The sequence below is a fragment of the Haliotis rufescens genome, unplaced genomic scaffold (assembly GCF_023055435.1).
Source record: "Haliotis rufescens isolate VD_foot unplaced genomic scaffold, xgHalRufe1.0.p SCAF_7, whole genome shotgun sequence".
NCBI classification, from domain to species: Eukaryota; Metazoa; Mollusca; class Gastropoda; order Lepetellida; family Haliotidae; genus Haliotis; species Haliotis rufescens.
The window spans coordinates 10695626-10714316 of NW_025964361.1; the positions used below are offsets into that span (position 1 = coordinate 10695626).

The 18691-nt window shown below is 38.2% G+C and overlaps 2 protein-coding genes across 4 annotated transcripts; both read right to left on the reverse strand.

Annotated features, from left to right (window-relative positions):
- Positions 1–1281: 1281 nt before the first annotated feature.
- Positions 1282–7222, reverse strand: LOC124114665. Of its 3 annotated transcripts, none has more exons than XM_048388028.1 (6): positions 7137–7222; positions 6072–6287; positions 5635–5847; positions 4313–4456; positions 3413–3656; positions 1282–2989 (listed from the first exon to the last, which is right to left on the reverse strand). In XM_048388028.1, the coding sequence occupies exons 2-5, from the start codon at positions 6280–6282 to the stop codon at positions 3439–3441; spliced, it is 786 nt and encodes a 261-aa protein (XP_048243985.1). In that variant the 5' UTR covers positions 6283–6287; positions 7137–7222; the 3' UTR covers positions 1282–2989; positions 3413–3438. The 3 variants fall into 3 exon arrangements, with proteins under 3 accessions (XP_048243985.1, XP_048243986.1, XP_046331302.2); XM_048388029.1 differs by having other exon boundaries at positions 1283–3246; positions 3549–3656; XM_046475346.2 differs by having other exon boundaries at positions 1284–3656.
- A 2001-nt stretch (positions 7223–9223) lies between these two features.
- On the reverse strand, positions 9224–17424 carry LOC124114666. The gene is made up of 5 exons (XM_046475347.2): positions 17288–17424; positions 16740–16970; positions 15801–16013; positions 14900–15058; positions 9224–11056 (listed from the first exon to the last, which is right to left on the reverse strand). The coding sequence occupies exons 2-5, from the start codon at positions 16945–16947 to the stop codon at positions 10677–10679; spliced, it is 960 nt and encodes a 319-aa protein (XP_046331303.2). The 5' UTR covers positions 16948–16970; positions 17288–17424; the 3' UTR covers positions 9224–10676.
- Positions 17425–18691: the final 1267 nt, after the last annotated feature.

Consider the following 18691-nt stretch of genomic DNA (forward strand, 5'->3'; position numbering starts at 1 on the left):
AGTTGAGTTTAACGCCGCTTATAACAGTATTCCAGTTATATCACGGCGTGTCAGCTTAATGTGGGAGGAAAGCCCGAAGTGATGCAGGTCTCAGACGTTTACCACTTCGGTGAAACCCACGAGCACGAGTGTGGTGCTGACAAACCTAGAAACATAATCGGGGCGAACCAGGGATTCGAACCCACAATCATAGGTTTCTGGCGTGCCCAAGGGACACAACTCTGCACAGCGAATCGCAGCGCCTTAGACGACTGGGCCACCCGTGCCCCAGAAATATCCAAGAGGCTGTTGTACAATTCCGATCATGGTTGTAGACATGTTTGAACGAATCGTATCAAACTGTGATGATACCAGGTGTTCGTGACAAATACAACACAAGCCATTTAAAGTACAATATACGACATGTATGCATACATCATCGTCTTAATCATTATCGTCAGCTTCCGCCGACCATTTGATAGAAGATGATTATCGAATTCACATGTCATATATTGCTGTACACAGTCAAAATGCATCCGAACTTCAGGCCCATGAGACACTAAATCATTAAATTATAAAATATATGTTAATCAGTAGAGTACCCATAAAACTAGCCCACTGCATACCATTCTGCACACACAGCAAATTGTACATCTTGTAACACAATATGCACACCATCAGTTGTATATAAAGTACTTCATACGGTCCAGGCAAACAAACTGTACCATACACCAGTTATACATATTATACACACACACCTAATGATATAGTATATAAACATAACGCGCACATCCAATGGTACTCAAAGTATAGCATACAGCATACAGTCAATATAACACACTATACAACATGTAACATACAGCTCACAGTCAGTTGTAGATAATATAGCATACAGCTCACGGTCAGTTGTAGATAATATAGCATAATTTCACAGTCAGTTGTACAGAATACAGCATAAAACACACAGCTAGTTGCACAGAATATAGCATACAGCTCACAGTTAGTTGTACAGAATATTGCATACAGGTCACAGATATTTGTACACAATATTGCATACAGGTCACAGTCAGTTGTACATAATATTGGATATAGGTCACAGTCGGTTGTACAGAATATTGCATACAGGTCACAGTCAGTTGTACAGAATATTGCATACAGCACACAGCTAGTTGCACAGAATATTGCATACAGGTCACAGTCAGTTGTACAGAATATTGCATACGGCTTACAGTCAGCTGTACAGAATATAGCATACAGCACACAGCTAGTTGCACAGAATATAGCAAACAGCTCACAACTAGTTGCACAGAATATAGCATACAGCTCACAGTTAGTTGTACACAATATTGCCTTCAGCTCACAGACAGTTGTACATATTATTGCATACAGGTCACAGTCAGTTGTACATAATATTGGATATAGGTCACAGTCGGTTGTACAGAATATTGCATACAGGTCACAGTCAGTTGTACAGAATATTGCATACAGCACACAGCTAGTTGCACAGAATATTGCATACAGGTCACAGTCAGTTGTACAGAATATTGCATACGGCTTACAGTCAGTTGTACAGAATATAGCATACAGCACACAGCTAGTTGCACAGAATATAGCAAACAGCTCACAACTAGTTGCACAGAATATAGCATACAGCTCACAGTTAGTTGTACACAATATTGCCTTCAGCTCACAGACAGTTGTACATATTATTGCATACAGGTCACAGTCAGTTGTACAGAATATAACTTACAACACACAGCTTGTTGCACAGAATATAGCATACAGCTCACAGACAGTTGTACAGAATATTCCATACAGCTCACAGACAGTTGTACATATTATTGCATACAGGTCACAGTCAGTTGTACAGAATATAACATACAACACACAGCTTGTTGCACAGAATATAGCAAACATCACACAGCTACTTGCACATAATATTTCATACAGGTCACAGTCAGTTGTACAGAATATTGCATACGGCTAACAGGCAGTTGTACAGAATATAGCATACAACACACAGCTAGTAACACAGAATATAGCATACAGCTCACAGCTTGTTGTACATGATATTGCACACAGGTCACAGTCAGTTGTACAGAATATTGCATACAGCACACAGCTAGTTGCACAGAATATTGCATACAGCCCACAGACGGTTGTACAGAATATAGCATACAGCTCAGTTTACAGAATATAGCATTATACACATATCCAACCATACAAAATATAACATTCTGTACACTGTCAGTTGTACACAATTTAACATATTTCACATAACTTATTACAACAAAATTACAATACTGCACACACAACCATTTATGCATTATATGGCCTGCTTAACACAGAGACACAGCATACTATAGCATACTGCAGCCATAGCCAATCACAGCAACCTGCGAAGGTAGCTGGCTATATACAATATAAACAAGGAAGTTATATGGATTCTTTATTACAATAAAGTGTTCGGTGTAGATACTAACACCGTTGTGAAGAAAGTGATGTACAGCAATACAATATAGCATACAGCACACATAACAACCAAATTCACATAATATAATTATGCAAGATATAGCACACGAGACACACAACGCTCCCAGACAGCCATTTACATTATAACCCATTTATACATTAGATAGTAGATATATGTACGTGAAAGTTGCATTATTTCTGCGTTAAACAAGGCAGACACAACAGCGGCCATAGATTAATGTGGAGGTTCGCACTGCATCAGAAATACCAACGTGTCGACTTTTAGGACCTGTCGAAATAACGGTTCCAGAAAGGTAGACTCCTTTCATGAGTATTTTCTTATATCAGAGTGGAATGAAAATTCAACTTCATCTTCACTTTATAGCTGCAGTAAACACAATGCCTATTCTCGAGAAGTGCGGGTGGGCGTCTGAAACGGCCCACAGCGTGACTTAGCTGACGTACTGCGCTGATTCCGGTTTATGGTGTAGTGACGTATAGTGCGATAATAATGCCATACTTTAAGAGACTGTATGGCCTCAGTTTATTTCCGCTACGTTGTCCCCGGTTATTCCATCGGTCAGTTGATCAAGTCTTCATATCTGTGGCGACGAACTTTTGTTTGATTAGTGCAAAGATGTTTTTGGATACATCTGGAGTATAGATGTGTATTTCATCAAACTCGATTTATGTCTTATATGCCGGGGGTGCACTGCCGTTGTTGCAGTTCATGTCGTTGATGCAGGAAGACTATCTTCGGTCTCGATGCACGGGAGATGATGGCACCTTCAGCATCTTCACTTTATAGCTGCAGTGAACACAATGCCTATTCTCGAGAAGTGCGGATGGGCTTCTGTAACGGCCCACAGCCTGACTTAGCTGACGTACTGCGCTGGTTCCGGTTTAAGATGCATTGACGTATAGTGCGATGATAATGCCATACTTTAAGAGACTGTATGGCCTGTTGTGTATTTGATCAAACTCGATTTATGTCTTATATGCCGGTGGTGCACTGCCGTTGTTGCAGTTCATGTCGCTGATGCAGGAAAACTGCATCTTCGGACTCGATGCATGGGAGATGATGGCACCGTCAGGACCGACTGTGTGAGACTTCGTGTCTATCGTCACATAATCTCCTACACCTGGAAGCAGGGCAGGAAGTTGATCGGGCAGTTGGTATAAGATCAGTTTCTCCTTCTCTGGCGCTGTGAATATCGAAATTTGGAATTACACATTACATTATATTATTTTGTCCTGTTGATATTTCTTCACGTATATGTCTTTTCAAATATACACCCTACCTTCATTTCAACCTTACTTCAATTAGTAAATACTATGCTACTTATAGTTCCATTCATGTATCGTATGCTAGCATGTTTTGTTTTTTGTCAAATGGGTGTTTTTTCGAAGATAATATTGGATTATCACTGAACACTGACAATGTTTCTTTCAAAACAATGCATCTTTTTTCCTCTATCCTGGGCGCATATTCTTTTTAAACCCCCAATACCAGGTGATACATGGAGGTTGCTTGGGCGAAATGAGACAGGGTGGTTAATAGGTACCCGGAGGCGTACAGGAGCACGGTGATGAATGGAGACCCGGCAGTCAATTTAGGCCAGGTAGTTAAAAAAAGGCCCGGTAAATATTGGCCCGGTGGTAAATAGAGGAAATGTGGTATTTCGGATGGTAGGTAAGCTCAAATGCTTCCCAATAAACTAGAAAACCCTTTTCTCTGTTTGCAAATTAATCCAAACTTAGCTTTGCTGCTGAAAGTGTCAAATTGTCAATGGACAATAATTTCTGAAATATTATTACGTTCATGATTCTGCAACTGTTCAGTAAATCAAGTTCTACCTACCAGGTGTGTGTGGAGATTTGCTTTTATCCTGCTTTTGTGAGCAAAGGATCCCAGTGAGGATGATCACCACTACCCCCAACACACCAGACGCTGTACACACGCCGATGAGGGTGGCCCTCAACCGTTCATTCTGCTTGACAACATCTGTAACATTCCATAAATTTTTCTCTGCATGTCATCCAATCATTATCACAATACATAGTAGTCCATGAACGCCACAGCTGCGTTATCACAATGATTCATTATGGTCAAGTACAAAATATTCTGGCAATGTTGCGAAAAGGTTTTCATAATGGTATACCGTCATTTAACGTTGTCACAACGCTGCAAACATGAAACGTTGTAACGATTATGTAACGTTCCTTAAACGTATTCACAACCCATCAAACATCAAACCTGGTGACAATGTCGTTTTACGTGGTTCATCATCGATTTAGTGTTACTTAAACGTTGTTACAAGGTTGCAAACATAAATCGTTGTCACGATGTTGTAAAGTCTGTTTCACAACGAAATAGTCTTCCTTAAACGTTGTCACAACGCTGCTACCACAAGACTGGCGTTGTAAAAGCGACCCTGTAACCATATAACGTTCCTAAACGTTGTCATAATGTTGCAAACATGAAACCTTGTGGCGATATTGTACAACCGTTGCCACATCGATATAACGTTAATACAATGTTGGTCTGGCTTACTGAATTGGTTGATTGTGTATCAACGTTGGGACGTTGCTCGTAATATCAATCAATAAATTGTCTATACCACAAGGGACGTCATATTTTTGGAATATTGCTTAGTGCGGTGATAAACAAACTAAACAAACCAAATTTCTTCAGCAATGTCACAACGCTGCTAACACAATGCTGTACAAACGTCACCATGATGACGTTATCCGAGAACGATGGCACTTAGTGTTCAGTCTGCAGGTTAAATGAAACCCATTCGAGCGAGAATTATCTCAGAGTGATTGAAACTATACTGCAGTAGAACACAGTGACACAAACAAACCCATATATATATATTCAGTGTGTTGAATGCTTTATCCCCAATGGGCGGTCAGGTAGCCTAGCGTTAAAGCATTCGCTCGTCACGCCGAAGACCCGGGTTCGATTCCCGACGTGGGTACAATGTGTGAAGCCCATTTCTAGTTTCCCCCGCCGTGATATTGCTGGAATATTGCTAAAAGCGGCGTAAAACAATACTCACTTACTCACTTTATCCCCACGGCTACGATACCGACCCATAGAATATAACTATTTGTATTATTTGCATTAATACATACAAAAAGTAAAATGGTTAGAATATTGTGAAAAAGATACCTTACCTTCATGCTCAGTTGTGCGTCTTTTATATTCCCTGTTGTCAACCAACAAGGCATTCCGTGATTCATTCAGCTGGGACAGCATCGTGTTCAACTTTGTGATCCTCATCTTCATCTTTGTTGTTGTATTTTGTTCACTGTGTAGTTTTGTTTTTACGTCTGTCATTTCGGAAAACGTCTTGTCTTTCTTCTTTGTCATTTCTTCCAGTGTAACTCCTTGTGAAACAAATATATGTTCTTGATAAATAATTTTCGCCAATCAAAACTGTAAGACATATGTAAAATATGATTTGAATATTTAACTGACTAAGTATTTAATCCCAAAGTCCTCATGATCACACTCATCGATACTTGTAACTTAAACATTATGAAAGCATCTGCAGTTAGAATTTTCCTAGCAAATCTACAGAAACAATGACGATAATTATGTCAGTACTTACGGTTGCAATAACTGTCGCATTCTCGCGAGATCTCGGACGTATTACACAGGTGAGCTACGTCAGCGCAGTGGTAACATCTTTGCCTCTCCTCCACACAGTACTGTTCTCCACGACGACAGAGGTCCCGGTGACACTTGAAGTAGTCGGTGTCGACAGCAGCACCCACGTCTAGGGTTATGATGGCCCAGATAACTGTAGCCTTGGTCAACATTGTCTCTATAATCAATAACCATAGACATGATGCGAAATCTCTATATTGAAAACAAGATCCTAAATTTTACAATGAAACGTTTACTAAGTAGTTTCTGTGTACAGCTGCCCCCGTTAATCTGGACGGTCACCTTCCCACTGCAATTGTTCTGATTACAAAGTTTCCGGATTAAGTAATGACAACTTTGTAAACATGTCAAAGTTTCAAACAGTAGTCGTCCAGACGATTGTAGTCCGTATTGACGTTGTCCGGAAAAACGAGTTTTCACTGTAATGTAACTAACGTGTCCATGACGCTACATTGTCAAATAGTAGATCATATAAATGTTATAACGTTGAATTTTTAACTAACCCATTGCTCAATTATGCACTCCTTTGTACTGTGAGAGTTGATGAACATGAAAGTATAACCGTTGCTTCAGACTCCTTCGTATTCCTTGCTGTTGCAAACACATTATTTAAATGCATGCCAATACCCGAAAGCATATTATTGCATCATACATAATCCGAGGGATTAGATGAGTTTGGTGCACCATGCCTGGAGCAGAATTTCAGTTGTATCACAGATAAGTATGAGCGCCAAGCCCAAAGTGATGCAGGTCCTAAACGTTTTACTACTTTGTTGAAACCACGTGCACTGGTATGGTGCTGACAAACCTAGAAACATAATTGGGGCGAACCGAGATTCGAACCCACAATCATAGGTTTCAGGCTTGTCCAAGGGACGAAACTCTGCAAAGCGAATTACGGCGCCTTAGACGACTGGGCTACCCGTGCATCCTACTAATTCTAAACTACCTGAACAAACAGAAAAGATATATTGTCTGCACACTGAGATATGATGCTTAAACTAACCTGGTAGCAAAGTCCACCCAAAGACACAAACTGAACTGTGGAATACCGCCCTTCTATTTTATATTTCACTGAAGGCAAATCGTGGATATTTTGTATGTCTCTAAATATAGAAATGCCTAAACCTAAATGCTGCCAGCTAACGAACATGTGTGCAATAACTAAGGATGTATTAATAGCTGTTCCAGCGAAAACAGTGGTTTACCATTTTATATAGCTCTTCAGTAATCTAATCGATAGTTTAATCAGAGCTGATAATAAAGGTTCTAATTATTTTATCCCGTAAAAGCACGAGGATCGGCTTTAGTATTGACATGAACGATATTCACAACTCAGCCTGGTGACGTCACTGGTTTTCCCAGCTATATTTAGAATTCATGTTGAGTCTCGTGCGTATGTGACACAATTTGGACTTTTAAGTGAAGTGTAAGTAGGTTACAGATATATTATTTGTAAATAATATCACAAGATAATTTCATTCGCAAATTAAGGCATTACTGATTATTGCCATTCCAAATATGTCAAAATACATACACGTGTGACCTTTGACATTTACATTAATACATGTATAATTGCTTCAACTTGTATACAGTTACAGTAAATTCCCCATGCTAGTATATGGAGCATCTACAGGATAGGTAACATTGACAAAATATGTTAAATTTACAAAGTACAAATTAGCCTTCTGTAAATATTAGATTTATAAACCCTTGATCAGCTTTCACGATAACTTTCAAAAGTTCAAACAATTTTTTAAACATTTTCTTTACGTATAAGCAGCTGAATTGCTGCACTTGTTCACTGGAGACGGAATTCAAAGTTAACATATCGATTTTAGGTTCAACAAGTTCACTACATGTGTGACCGTGTCACTCGATTGTCTGGTTCTATTTTTGACTGTCTGGTCCTGACGCGATTGTTTACGGCGTGGGCAACAAAAACACTTACCTTTTATAAAAATCATGCTCCCACTGGGTCAGGACATGCTTACCATTCATGTCACCACGGATTTTCAGTATTCAATTCATATAATTTTCACCCCTATTTTGCCTTTTAGACCCAAGGGGGTCTTTTTCGGAGGATAATTGAGTATTCCTTGGCGTCAGCGTTTTATTATTTCCAACTTGCACATACAGATAAAATATATGATAATGATCATACAGGTCTTCGTCATATGACGTTAGTCATCATACAGATAACATCATATGACATCACTCATGATACAGATCACCATCATATGACGTCACTCACCTTACAGATCACCATCGTATGACGAAAGTCATCCTACAGATCACTATCATATGACGTCACTCGTCATACAGATCGCCATCATATGACGTCACTCATCTTACAGATCACCATCGTATGACGAAAGTCATCCTACAGATCACTATCATATGACGTCACTCGTCATACAGATCGCCATCATATGACGGCACTCATCTTACAGATCACCATCGTATGACGAAAGTCATCATACAGATCACTATCATATGACGTCACTCGTCATACAGATCACCATCATATGACGTCACTCATGATACAGATCACCATCATATGACGTCACTCATCTTACAGATCACCATCATATGACGTCACTCATCTTACAGATCACCATCATATGACGCACTCATCTTACAGATCACCATCATATGACGTCACTCATGAAACAGCTCACCATCGTATGACGTCACTCATCTTACAGATCACCATCGTATGACGTCACTCATCTTACAGATCACCATCGTATGACGAAAGTCATCATACGGCTCATACGACGTCACTAATGTTCCACTGCTGTATTTCCCCTCGAACCTGTACTTACATTGCAGATGAGATCCGTAATATATAATATTGGATGTTAGTGATAATATTGGATGTTATTCAATTTTAGCGTCTGGTTCTCCTTTGTGAACTAAATATTTATGGTCGAAGTTAAAGAGTCAATCAGTCTTGGACCTTTGTCGCAAAAAGGTTTTCTTATAGAAAATACGGTTGTCCTGAATCAGATGTATAAAAAATGGATCGGCTCTTCTTTTCACAAGAACAATAGTTTATGTCTAGAAACAATATTACATAGAGCCAAGAACCTATTTTTATCATTTTATTTTCCAAAAAATGCAGAAGCCTTGAGTCGAAGCATAACGTGGAAGCGGCGTTAATCTAACTATTATTATAATGACTGAGCATTATTAAACTGATAAGCACAGAAGAAAACAGTACCAAGTAATATGTAACGAACAAAACACAAAGGTTTTACAAAGAAAACATGAAAACTGTTTACATCTTACTTTCAAGAACATGTGGTTGTTCATCTCACTGTGAACATCAGCAAGACCTTCCATTTAATAAAAAAAATATATTTGGGTGGGAATAGTCCAACTGGTTGTAGAAAATTCACTAGGTGGCAATTGTCCGGTGGCAATTGTCTGGGCGGCAACTGTCCGGGTGACAATTGTCCGAGACCCATAGGAAATGACTGTCCAAGGCAACAACGTGTTGCTGGATTTAAGGGATTATCGACAAGCTATTGGGTGATAACGAAAGTAACAATAGCCACAGGTTCCAGAAGGTGCAGAGGAGATGAAGAAGATGAACACGAACGTCACAAGCACTGCAGGAACGTACGGCATTGTGCATCACACCCCATGCAGGTCTCTGATTGGTCAAGTGCCCAAGTTCGTGTGTGTAGTCGTACATAGTTATATTTTATATAAGATATATAAGATTTTGCATGATTGTACGGAATGGGTCACCTCGACACAATCAAAACACTGTGATAAGCATCATGACATCTTCTAATTGACATTGAAAATCCAAATATCCGCAAATTGTTACTTTGGCTCCGGAAATCACAACAAATAAACATACAAATATAAAACAATTGCTACATATGTACATGTACATTATATCATAAATAGCATACACACATTCCCATTTATATATTCATACAAAAGATATGGAATTGGTTGCCATTATTTTTCACAAATAATAGCCACGGTACAAGAAAATACATAAATAAATGAATCACTCGGCGCACAAAAGACCAGGCCAACATGAGTACACCGTATTTTGTGTTTGCACCTACGAGGTACCGGCGTTGTTGGGGTACGAATCCCAGATTCACCAAGATTTGGTGCCTGGTTTGTTGGTACCATACCCGTGCTCACGGGTTCGACCAAAGTGGTCTTCGTCCTCTCACAATAATCTGAAACATCGTAAATATCTGAAACACTGTTAACCCAAGAGCTCTCAAAGGTCTCTCGGCATCATGCCCGTGTTCGTCCTACTTTTCAACGGAACACGTCCAAGAACGGCTTAACTATTGACTTTCTACCCACATTTGACGCGGTATGGTGGACATTGTGTTCAAAGCACCATTAATCCAAACTCAAGAAATGTCTGTTCAATAATCAAACATCCTCAGTGTAAATCTCTCATCTCTCTCACCTTCAAACAATTGGCAATGACATCCCCATGGTGTTAACAAATTCACAATTTCAAGAAACACTCTAAGACCTCTGATACAGAATACAAATGCCCTCATTTAGGATCAGTGCTATCGATGATCTGAATATTCTTTGGCTCAGTGTCTTTGATACTTTCATAGCTATCTGTGGGTTGAATATTTTTCAGAACTGAGGGTGTTCTTTCAGTTTCACATTTATTGATATCGTATTTCTCGCAGGGATCTGGGACAATTATGTCCGTACTGTTTTTCTTCTCTTCCAGGCGGGATTGGTATGCCGGTGGTAGAGTGCTGTTCATGTCGCTGATGATGTTTTTGTCATCAGGAGACTGAACCTCTAGTCTTGAAACAGTGACATCACCATTGATGGTAAGACCAGGAGAGGCTGTGGGGAAGTTTGTGCATCTGTTCAACAGAGGGAGTTGATCGGAACTGCTAACACCTGGACATTCCTCTGTAAATATGAGGACATGTTATTTTTATGTGTACATGTATGGGAGGTGAAAAACGTATAATTTTGGCACTTCGTGACGACGTGCATGATCGTGTGTGTGTGTGTGTGTGTGTGTGTGTGTGTGTGTGTGTGTGTGTGTGTGTGTGTGTGTGTGTGTGTGTGTGTGTGTGTGTGTGTGTGACTATGTGTCCCTTTGTGTGTGGCTGCTTGTGCCACAGTTTAACATGCATACCCGACTCAGACACATTATACTAATTCCGAGCCCTCCAGCCCTTGTTTTAGCCCCTTAATGCCGAGCGCCAGGCAGTATAACAACAAGTACCATGTCTTTATGTCTTTTGGTCTGGCGCGACACGCAGCAATATTCCAGCTATATGACGGCGGTCTGTACATACTGTGTCTGGACCAGACAATCCAGTTATTGACATCATGAGTATCGACCTTCTGCTCTCCAGGCAGACGCTCTATCCACTATACTACGGAGGCGGTCCAAGCTATAGTCACATGTCTTTATATAGTCACATGTCTGTATATAGTCACATGTCTTTATATAGTCACATGTCTGTATATAGTCACATGTCTTTATATAGTCACATGTCTGTATATAGTCACATGTCTTTATATAGTCACATGTCTTTATATAGTCACATGTCTGTATATAGTCACATGTCTGTATATAGTCACATGTCTGTATATAGTCACATGTCTTTATATAGTCACATGTCTTTATATAGTCACATGTCTTTATATAGTCACATGTCTGTATATAGTCACATGTCTGTATATAGTCACATGTCTTTATATAGTCACATGTCTGTATATAGTCACATGTCTTTATATAGTCACATGTCTTTATATAGTCACATGTCTGTATATAGTCACATGTCTGTATATAGTCACATGTCTGTATATAGTCACATGTCTTTATATAGTCACATGTCTGTATATAGTCACATGTCTGTATATAGTCACATGTCTTTATATAGTCACATGTCTTTATATAGTCACATGTCTTTATATAGTCACATGTCTGTATATAGTCACATGTCTGTATATAGTCACATGTCTGTATATAGTCACATGTCTTTATATAGTCACATGTCTGTATATAGTCACATGTCTGTATATAGTCACATGTCTGTATATAGTCACATGTCTTTATATAGTCACATGTCTGTATATAGTCACATGTCTTTATATAGTCACATGTCTGTATATAGTCACATGTCTTTATATAGTCACATGTCTGTATATAGTCACATGTCTGTATATAGTCACATGTCTTTATATAGTCACATGTCTGTATATAGTCACATGTCTGTATATAGTCACATGTCTTTATATAGTCACATGTCTTTATATAGTCACATGTCTTTATATAGTCACATGTCTGTATATAGTCACATGTCTGTATATAGTCACATGTCTTTATATAGTCACATGTCTGTATATAGTCACATGTCTGTATATAGTCACATGTCTTTATATAGTCACATGTCTGTATATAGTCACATGTCTGTATATAGTCACATGTCTTTATATAGTCACATGTCTGTATATAGTCACATGTCTGTATATAGTCACATGTCTGTATATAGTCACATGTCTGTATATAGTCACATGTCTTTATATAGTCACATGTCTGTATATAGTCACATGTCTTTATATAGTCACATGTCTGTATATAGTCACATGTCTGTATATAGTCACATGTCTGTATATAGTCACATGTCTTTATATAGTCACATGTCTTTATATAGTCACATGTCTTTATATAGTCACATGTCTTTATATAGTCACATGTCTGTATATAGTCACATGTCTTTATATAGTCACATGTCTGTATATAGTCACATGTCTTTATATAGTCACATGTCTTTATATAGTCACATGTCTGTATATAGTCACATGTCTGTATATAGTCACATGTCTGTATATAGTCACATGTCTTTATATAGTCACATGTCTTTATATAGTCACATGTCTTTATATAGTCACATGTCTGTATATAGTCACATGTCTGTATATAGTCACATGTCTTTATATAGTCACATGTCTGTATATAGTCACATGTCTTTATATAGTCACATGTCTTTATATAGTCACATGTCTGTATATAGTCACATGTCTGTATATAGTCACATGTCTGTATATAGTCACATGTCTTTATATAGTCACATGTCTGTATATAGTCACATGTCTGTATATAGTCACATGTCTTTATATAGTCACATGTCTTTATATAGTCACATGTCTTTATATAGTCACATGTCTGTATATAGTCACATGTCTGTATATAGTCACATGTCTGTATATAGTCACATGTCTTTATATAGTCACATGTCTGTATATAGTCACATGTCTGTATATAGTCACATGTCTGTATATAGTCACATGTCTTTATATAGTCACATGTCTGTATATAGTCACATGTCTTTATATAGTCACATGTCTGTATATAGTCACATGTCTTTATATAGTCACATGTCTGTATATAGTCACATGTCTGTATATAGTCACATGTCTTTATATAGTCACATGTCTGTATATAGTCACATGTCTGTATATAGTCACATGTCTTTATATAGTCACATGTCTTTATATAGTCACATGTCTTTATATAGTCACATGTCTGTATATAGTCACATGTCTGTATATAGTCACATGTCTTTATATAGTCACATGTCTGTATATAGTCACATGTCTGTATATAGTCACATGTCTTTATATAGTCACATGTCTGTATATAGTCACATGTCTGTATATAGTCACATGTCTTTATATAGTCACATGTCTGTATATAGTCACATGTCTGTATATAGTCACATGTCTGTATATAGTCACATGTCTGTATATAGTCACATGTCTTTATATAGTCACATGTCTGTATATAGTCACATGTCTTTATATAGTCACATGTCTGTATATAGTCACATGTCTGTATATAGTCACATGTCTGTATATAGTCACATGTCTTTATATAGTCACATGTCTGTATATAGTCACATGTCTTTATATAGTCACATGTCTGTATATAGTCACATGTCTGTATATAGTCACATGTCTTTATATAGTCACATGTCTTTATATAGTCACATGTCTGTATATAGTCACATGTCTTTATATAGTCACATGTCTGTATATAGTCACATGTCTGTATATAGTCACATGTCCAGCTACACATCATGCTTACAAGATTTGACACAATATGTAGGTGTTTTTTATGAAATTTAAAATATATACTTTTTTATTGTAGTCACGTTTTATGACCCACTGAGCATGATGTTTTACTTCTGGAATATTCCGTGTTTCATAACACACCTTCGGCTCTGCTCATGTCGAAATAATTTTGTTCTCATTATCCCGTTTGTCTTTATCTAATCATATAAAACCCTCTTTTTAAATAAATATATATAAAATAAAATAAATAAATAAAATATTATATATAACAAGTAGACTAGAAACAGCCCCTGCTTCGAATTTACATTTTAGATTGAAATAAAGTAAAATAATTTGAAGCATTGTTTTCCTTGTCACTGATGTGTTCCGAGTGCATTCAGACGTTTTGGAAACGATGTTCCACATTTTTCTTTTTTATGCATTTTTTCTGTGTGGATGTTAAAGGTTATGGGATGTCAGAGACTGCATATTATTATAATAATTATACTAGAAACAACAATAGAAGCCAATTATTCACATCTGTGGCAAACATTTCTTTAAGTAAAAATGCAGACAAGAGATCAGTTCTGGGTATTTATAGATTAGTATTTTTTATATTCTTTAAAATCAAACTTTCAATATCATTTCATTAAACAAAATTCCAAACAAGGTCAGAAGTCCTACCAGATTGAGATAAACGGACTGAGTGTGAATGGCGTTTCCCCCGACAATAGAGACAAGAAAGAGCTCCAGCCAGAAGGATGACGGTGAACATGAGAACTACGCCCACTATGCATGCAATGAAGAAGTTGATCTTCATCTGCCACAGTTGCTTCACAACCTCTGTAACAAGCAGGTATCAGATGAATGTCAAGAACGTGTGCATCAAAGATGTACGTTTAGAATTTATAATACCATATCATATTATGTATTATGCTTGTTTACCTGTAGATGCAACCACGCTTAATTGAATGAAATTTGAATTGTTCAAATCAATTGTTGTAATCATAGAGAGTTATTGAGATTTGAACCTTTGGTTAACCAGTTAGACTCGTATAGACGCGTATTAGTGTCACAGTCTAAACAAATATATCATCTACGTAGATGACACGTAGATGATAGATACTTAAATCTACGTAGATGATTCTTTCATCTAGGTATCAATATTTTCTCGAGGAATCGACATTATACGTACGATTATAATATCATATACGGGGATTAAAGTATCATCTACGTAGATGAAAGTATCATATACGGGGATTAAAGTATCATCTACGTAGATGAAAGTATCATCTACGGGGATTAAAGTATCATCTACGTAGATGAAAGTATCATTAACGTAGATGCAAGCATTATCTACGTAGATGAAGGTATCATCTACGGAGACGAAAGTATTATCTACGTTGATGGTAAATCGTTTTTAGACTGTGGCACTAATACGCTTCCATAGGCTCGAGTATTGATGTTAAACGTTATTTCCTCAGGCGCAGATGACCAGAATATCTCATCTAAGTAGAGTGAAATATAAAACGAATAATATATACCAATATTACTTATACTAATTAATCGCAATATGCCAACTCACGTTTAAATTCGGTCTTCTGTTTTTCAGTTTCGGTTACTTTAACAGCTAGGTGTTCCTTTACTGTTGTAAGTCTGCTGACGTTACTCTCCAGCTGTCTGACTGTAAGTTCCAGGTCGTTGTTTCTCTGTTGTTCCTGCTGAAGGTCTATCTGCGTGTCTGCCAACTGCGCGCTTCTATTGGCTTCAAGTTCCATCACATTCTGTAGCTGAACCCCTGCAATAAGACCATACAGTTGTATGTCCGGAATACCGTTAACATTTAAAGAGAACCTTTGCTTCATGGGTGGATGCACATTTCCAGGAGACAGTGTCTAGTTCAGGTCTCAGGTGAGGATCTGTAAGGTTGACATGCCTCGTAATAATTGAATTACAGACTATAACTGTTTAGCAATGAGTTGGGTGTTACCTCGCTTTAAACGTTATGTCAGTTATATCACGGCGGGTAAGCTTATCATTTGTGTGTGGACGGGGGTAGGGGATGGGGTTGCGAAAGTGAAGTGTAAACGTTTGTCACTTCAAGTGATGGAACTCGCAGTCATGTTGCTGACAAACAGGGCACGACTAAGTGAGGCGTCTCTTCACAGCGAATTGCCTCTCGTTAGACAGCTGTCGTACATAATAAGTTGTTAGAACTAGAGATTGATCTTTTTAAAATGCCGTTATGAAAGGAATCGAACGATCTACTAACGATTTAAAAACGATCATTTTTGTTGTTGTTGTTGTTGTTTTGTGACGCCCCACTTAGCAATATTCCAGCTATATGACGGCGGTCTGTAAATAATCGAGTCTGAACCAGACAATCCAGTGATTGATAAGATGAGCATCGATCCACGCATACTTGTAATTCATTTGGAACACAACGATATGTCCTTACATAATGCCGTGGAATTCGTGACTGTGACGGGTTTTAAGTTATCCATTGATAAATGTGTGTACTTACGGTAGCAATAGCTGTCACAGTCTCGCGAGAGTTCCGTGGTATTACACAAATGAGCCACGTCTGCGCAGTGGTAACATTTTTGTCTCTCCTCCACACAGTATTGTTCTGTTCGTTTACAGAGGTCAATGTGGCACCGGAAGTAGTCGTGGTTGACGGCTGTGCAGAAAGCTGTGCTGGCACACAACAACACCGTAAATACTTTCAACATCGTTCTTGAAGCAAGACGAGGACCTAGATTCAAGCAGAACGTAGAAATAGTAAAGATGACTTATTACATTATCAGCGTCATAATAACAAGAAAAGGATAATGCTGAGTATTTAAAAGATGTGTATCCATTTTCTTCTCAAGTTGTGAAAACGTTTCATACTGCATCTACTTTCAACGTTTATCAAGTTTGATACAACTTTTATGTTGATTATGATGATTGGCCGGGACTAAAGGCTTTCTCCTGTTGAGTTTGGCCCTCAACCAGTAATATGTGCTACAGTGGCTACTATGTCATAATCCTAAGGCAGAATAGGATAGCTGCGTGAAAGTATATAAATACCTGTATAACATGTATCAGCCTAGCTTTACGTGAGCCTCCTCTGTGGGTGCATGTCCGGCCGTTAATAGGGCTGTTTTTCACCTGTTTAACGCAACTCTCTCTTTTGAATGGCTTACTTAACTAGTATTGGGTGACGGGTAGCATACGTGTTGACAAAAATAGATTGGCATTTTCTTTTTTAATAATAGACAGTTGAGGTGGCAGTAGTTATAGACGAAAGGCCCCTTTGTTATGGTATTCTAAGTTTAGCATCACGTCATATATTGTCTGAGTGAATGGGAAAGCCCATACGCTGTGATTGACGTATACATACTTTCTCGGTCACTGCTTCAAAACATACATTTTTTACTTTGAAAGGAGAACACGATCGCATTGTATATTTTATAGGCGCTTTGAACGTTTTTCGATTCTCTACAACACAGCGCAATTATAATCCTTTCCAATAAGTTCTTATCTCCCCCTGATATATTATCCCCCCTTTCGAACTCTTTCGAAAACAGCGATAGAACGGCTCTATCACGCGCTTGACGTTTACTTCCGGAGAATTTTTGGAAAATGAAGGACAAAAGAACGAAACAGCGCCATTACTGCACTGTCTGCTCGAATTATTCGAGGGGAGGAGGCAGAGGGACGCGTGGTGAGATAGCATAGGTTTACAGCGAATGAATCACTTAAGAAAGCACGGATTCGGGGGCTCAAGTTGGTCTAAAAGGATTACAGACACAACACCACGCAACGCCAATGGGTTGATGTGCGAAGCCTTCTATGTCAATTACACAGGATACAAATGCTTTCCTCGTTTCACACGGAGTTAAGAAAAGCTGTGGCAGAATGGCCATTGATATAAAAGTCTTTCGGTGTGCAGATGCAACCCTAACAAAACTTTGAATGAAAGTGTACCCTTTCCACATGACAGTCTTTAAGGGTCCATATGAAAAAAATCACACTACTTCATCTGGAATAAAGCCATTTGTCTTTGTATTTGGTACAAGGTTAAGGTACTACCTGTCGAGATAAGAGACACCAGCCAGGCATAAAAAAACTCCTATTACTAAGTGATAAGCATGTCACTCACTTAAAACCAATAGACAGAACATATTTTGTCATGTTGTCAACCTTAGGAACACCTATATGTACACCTGCACACCAAAGCACTCAGGATACGATTTTAATAATTTACAATTTGCTATTTCATATAGCAATACAACCTCTATATATACACATGCACAAAAGTTAAGCGCCACCAACCATATTTGTGAGCTGTTACATTTGGCACTTAATGATGACTATTATAACGAGATCTACGATTGTTATAAGCCGTATATGTAAACCTCGTGTGATGCAAAAGTTGTCCCAAAGCAAGTTTATCTTGTGATCCAAACGAATATGAGCAGAATGGAATTT

Excerpts from the sequence above, each read along its gene's own strand:
- LOC124114666 (XM_046475347.2), bottom strand. The coding sequence starts at position 16,947 with ATGTTGAAAGTATTTACGGTGTTGTTGTGTGCCAGCACAGCTTTCTGC. Across the intron at positions 15,059-15,800 it reads ACAGAAGACCGAATTTAAAC|AGGTTGTGAAGCAACTGTGG; the intron begins GTGAGTTGGCAT and ends TGCTTGTTACAG. Across the intron at positions 11,057-14,899 it reads AGTCCGTTTATCTCAATCTG|AGGAATGTCCAGGTGTTAGC; the intron begins GTAGGACTTCTG and ends TCATATTTACAG.
- LOC124114665 (XM_048388028.1), bottom strand. The coding sequence starts at position 6,282 with ATGTTGACCAAGGCTACAGTTATCTGGGCCATCATAACCCTAGACGTG. Across the intron at positions 4,457-5,634 it reads ACGCACAACTGAGCATGAAG|ATGTTGTCAAGCAGAATGAA; the intron begins GTAAGGTATCTT and ends GGAATGTTACAG. Across the intron at positions 3,657-4,312 it reads CAAATCTCCACACACACCTG|CGCCAGAGAAGGAGAAACTG; the intron begins GTAGGTAGAACT and ends CGATATTCACAG.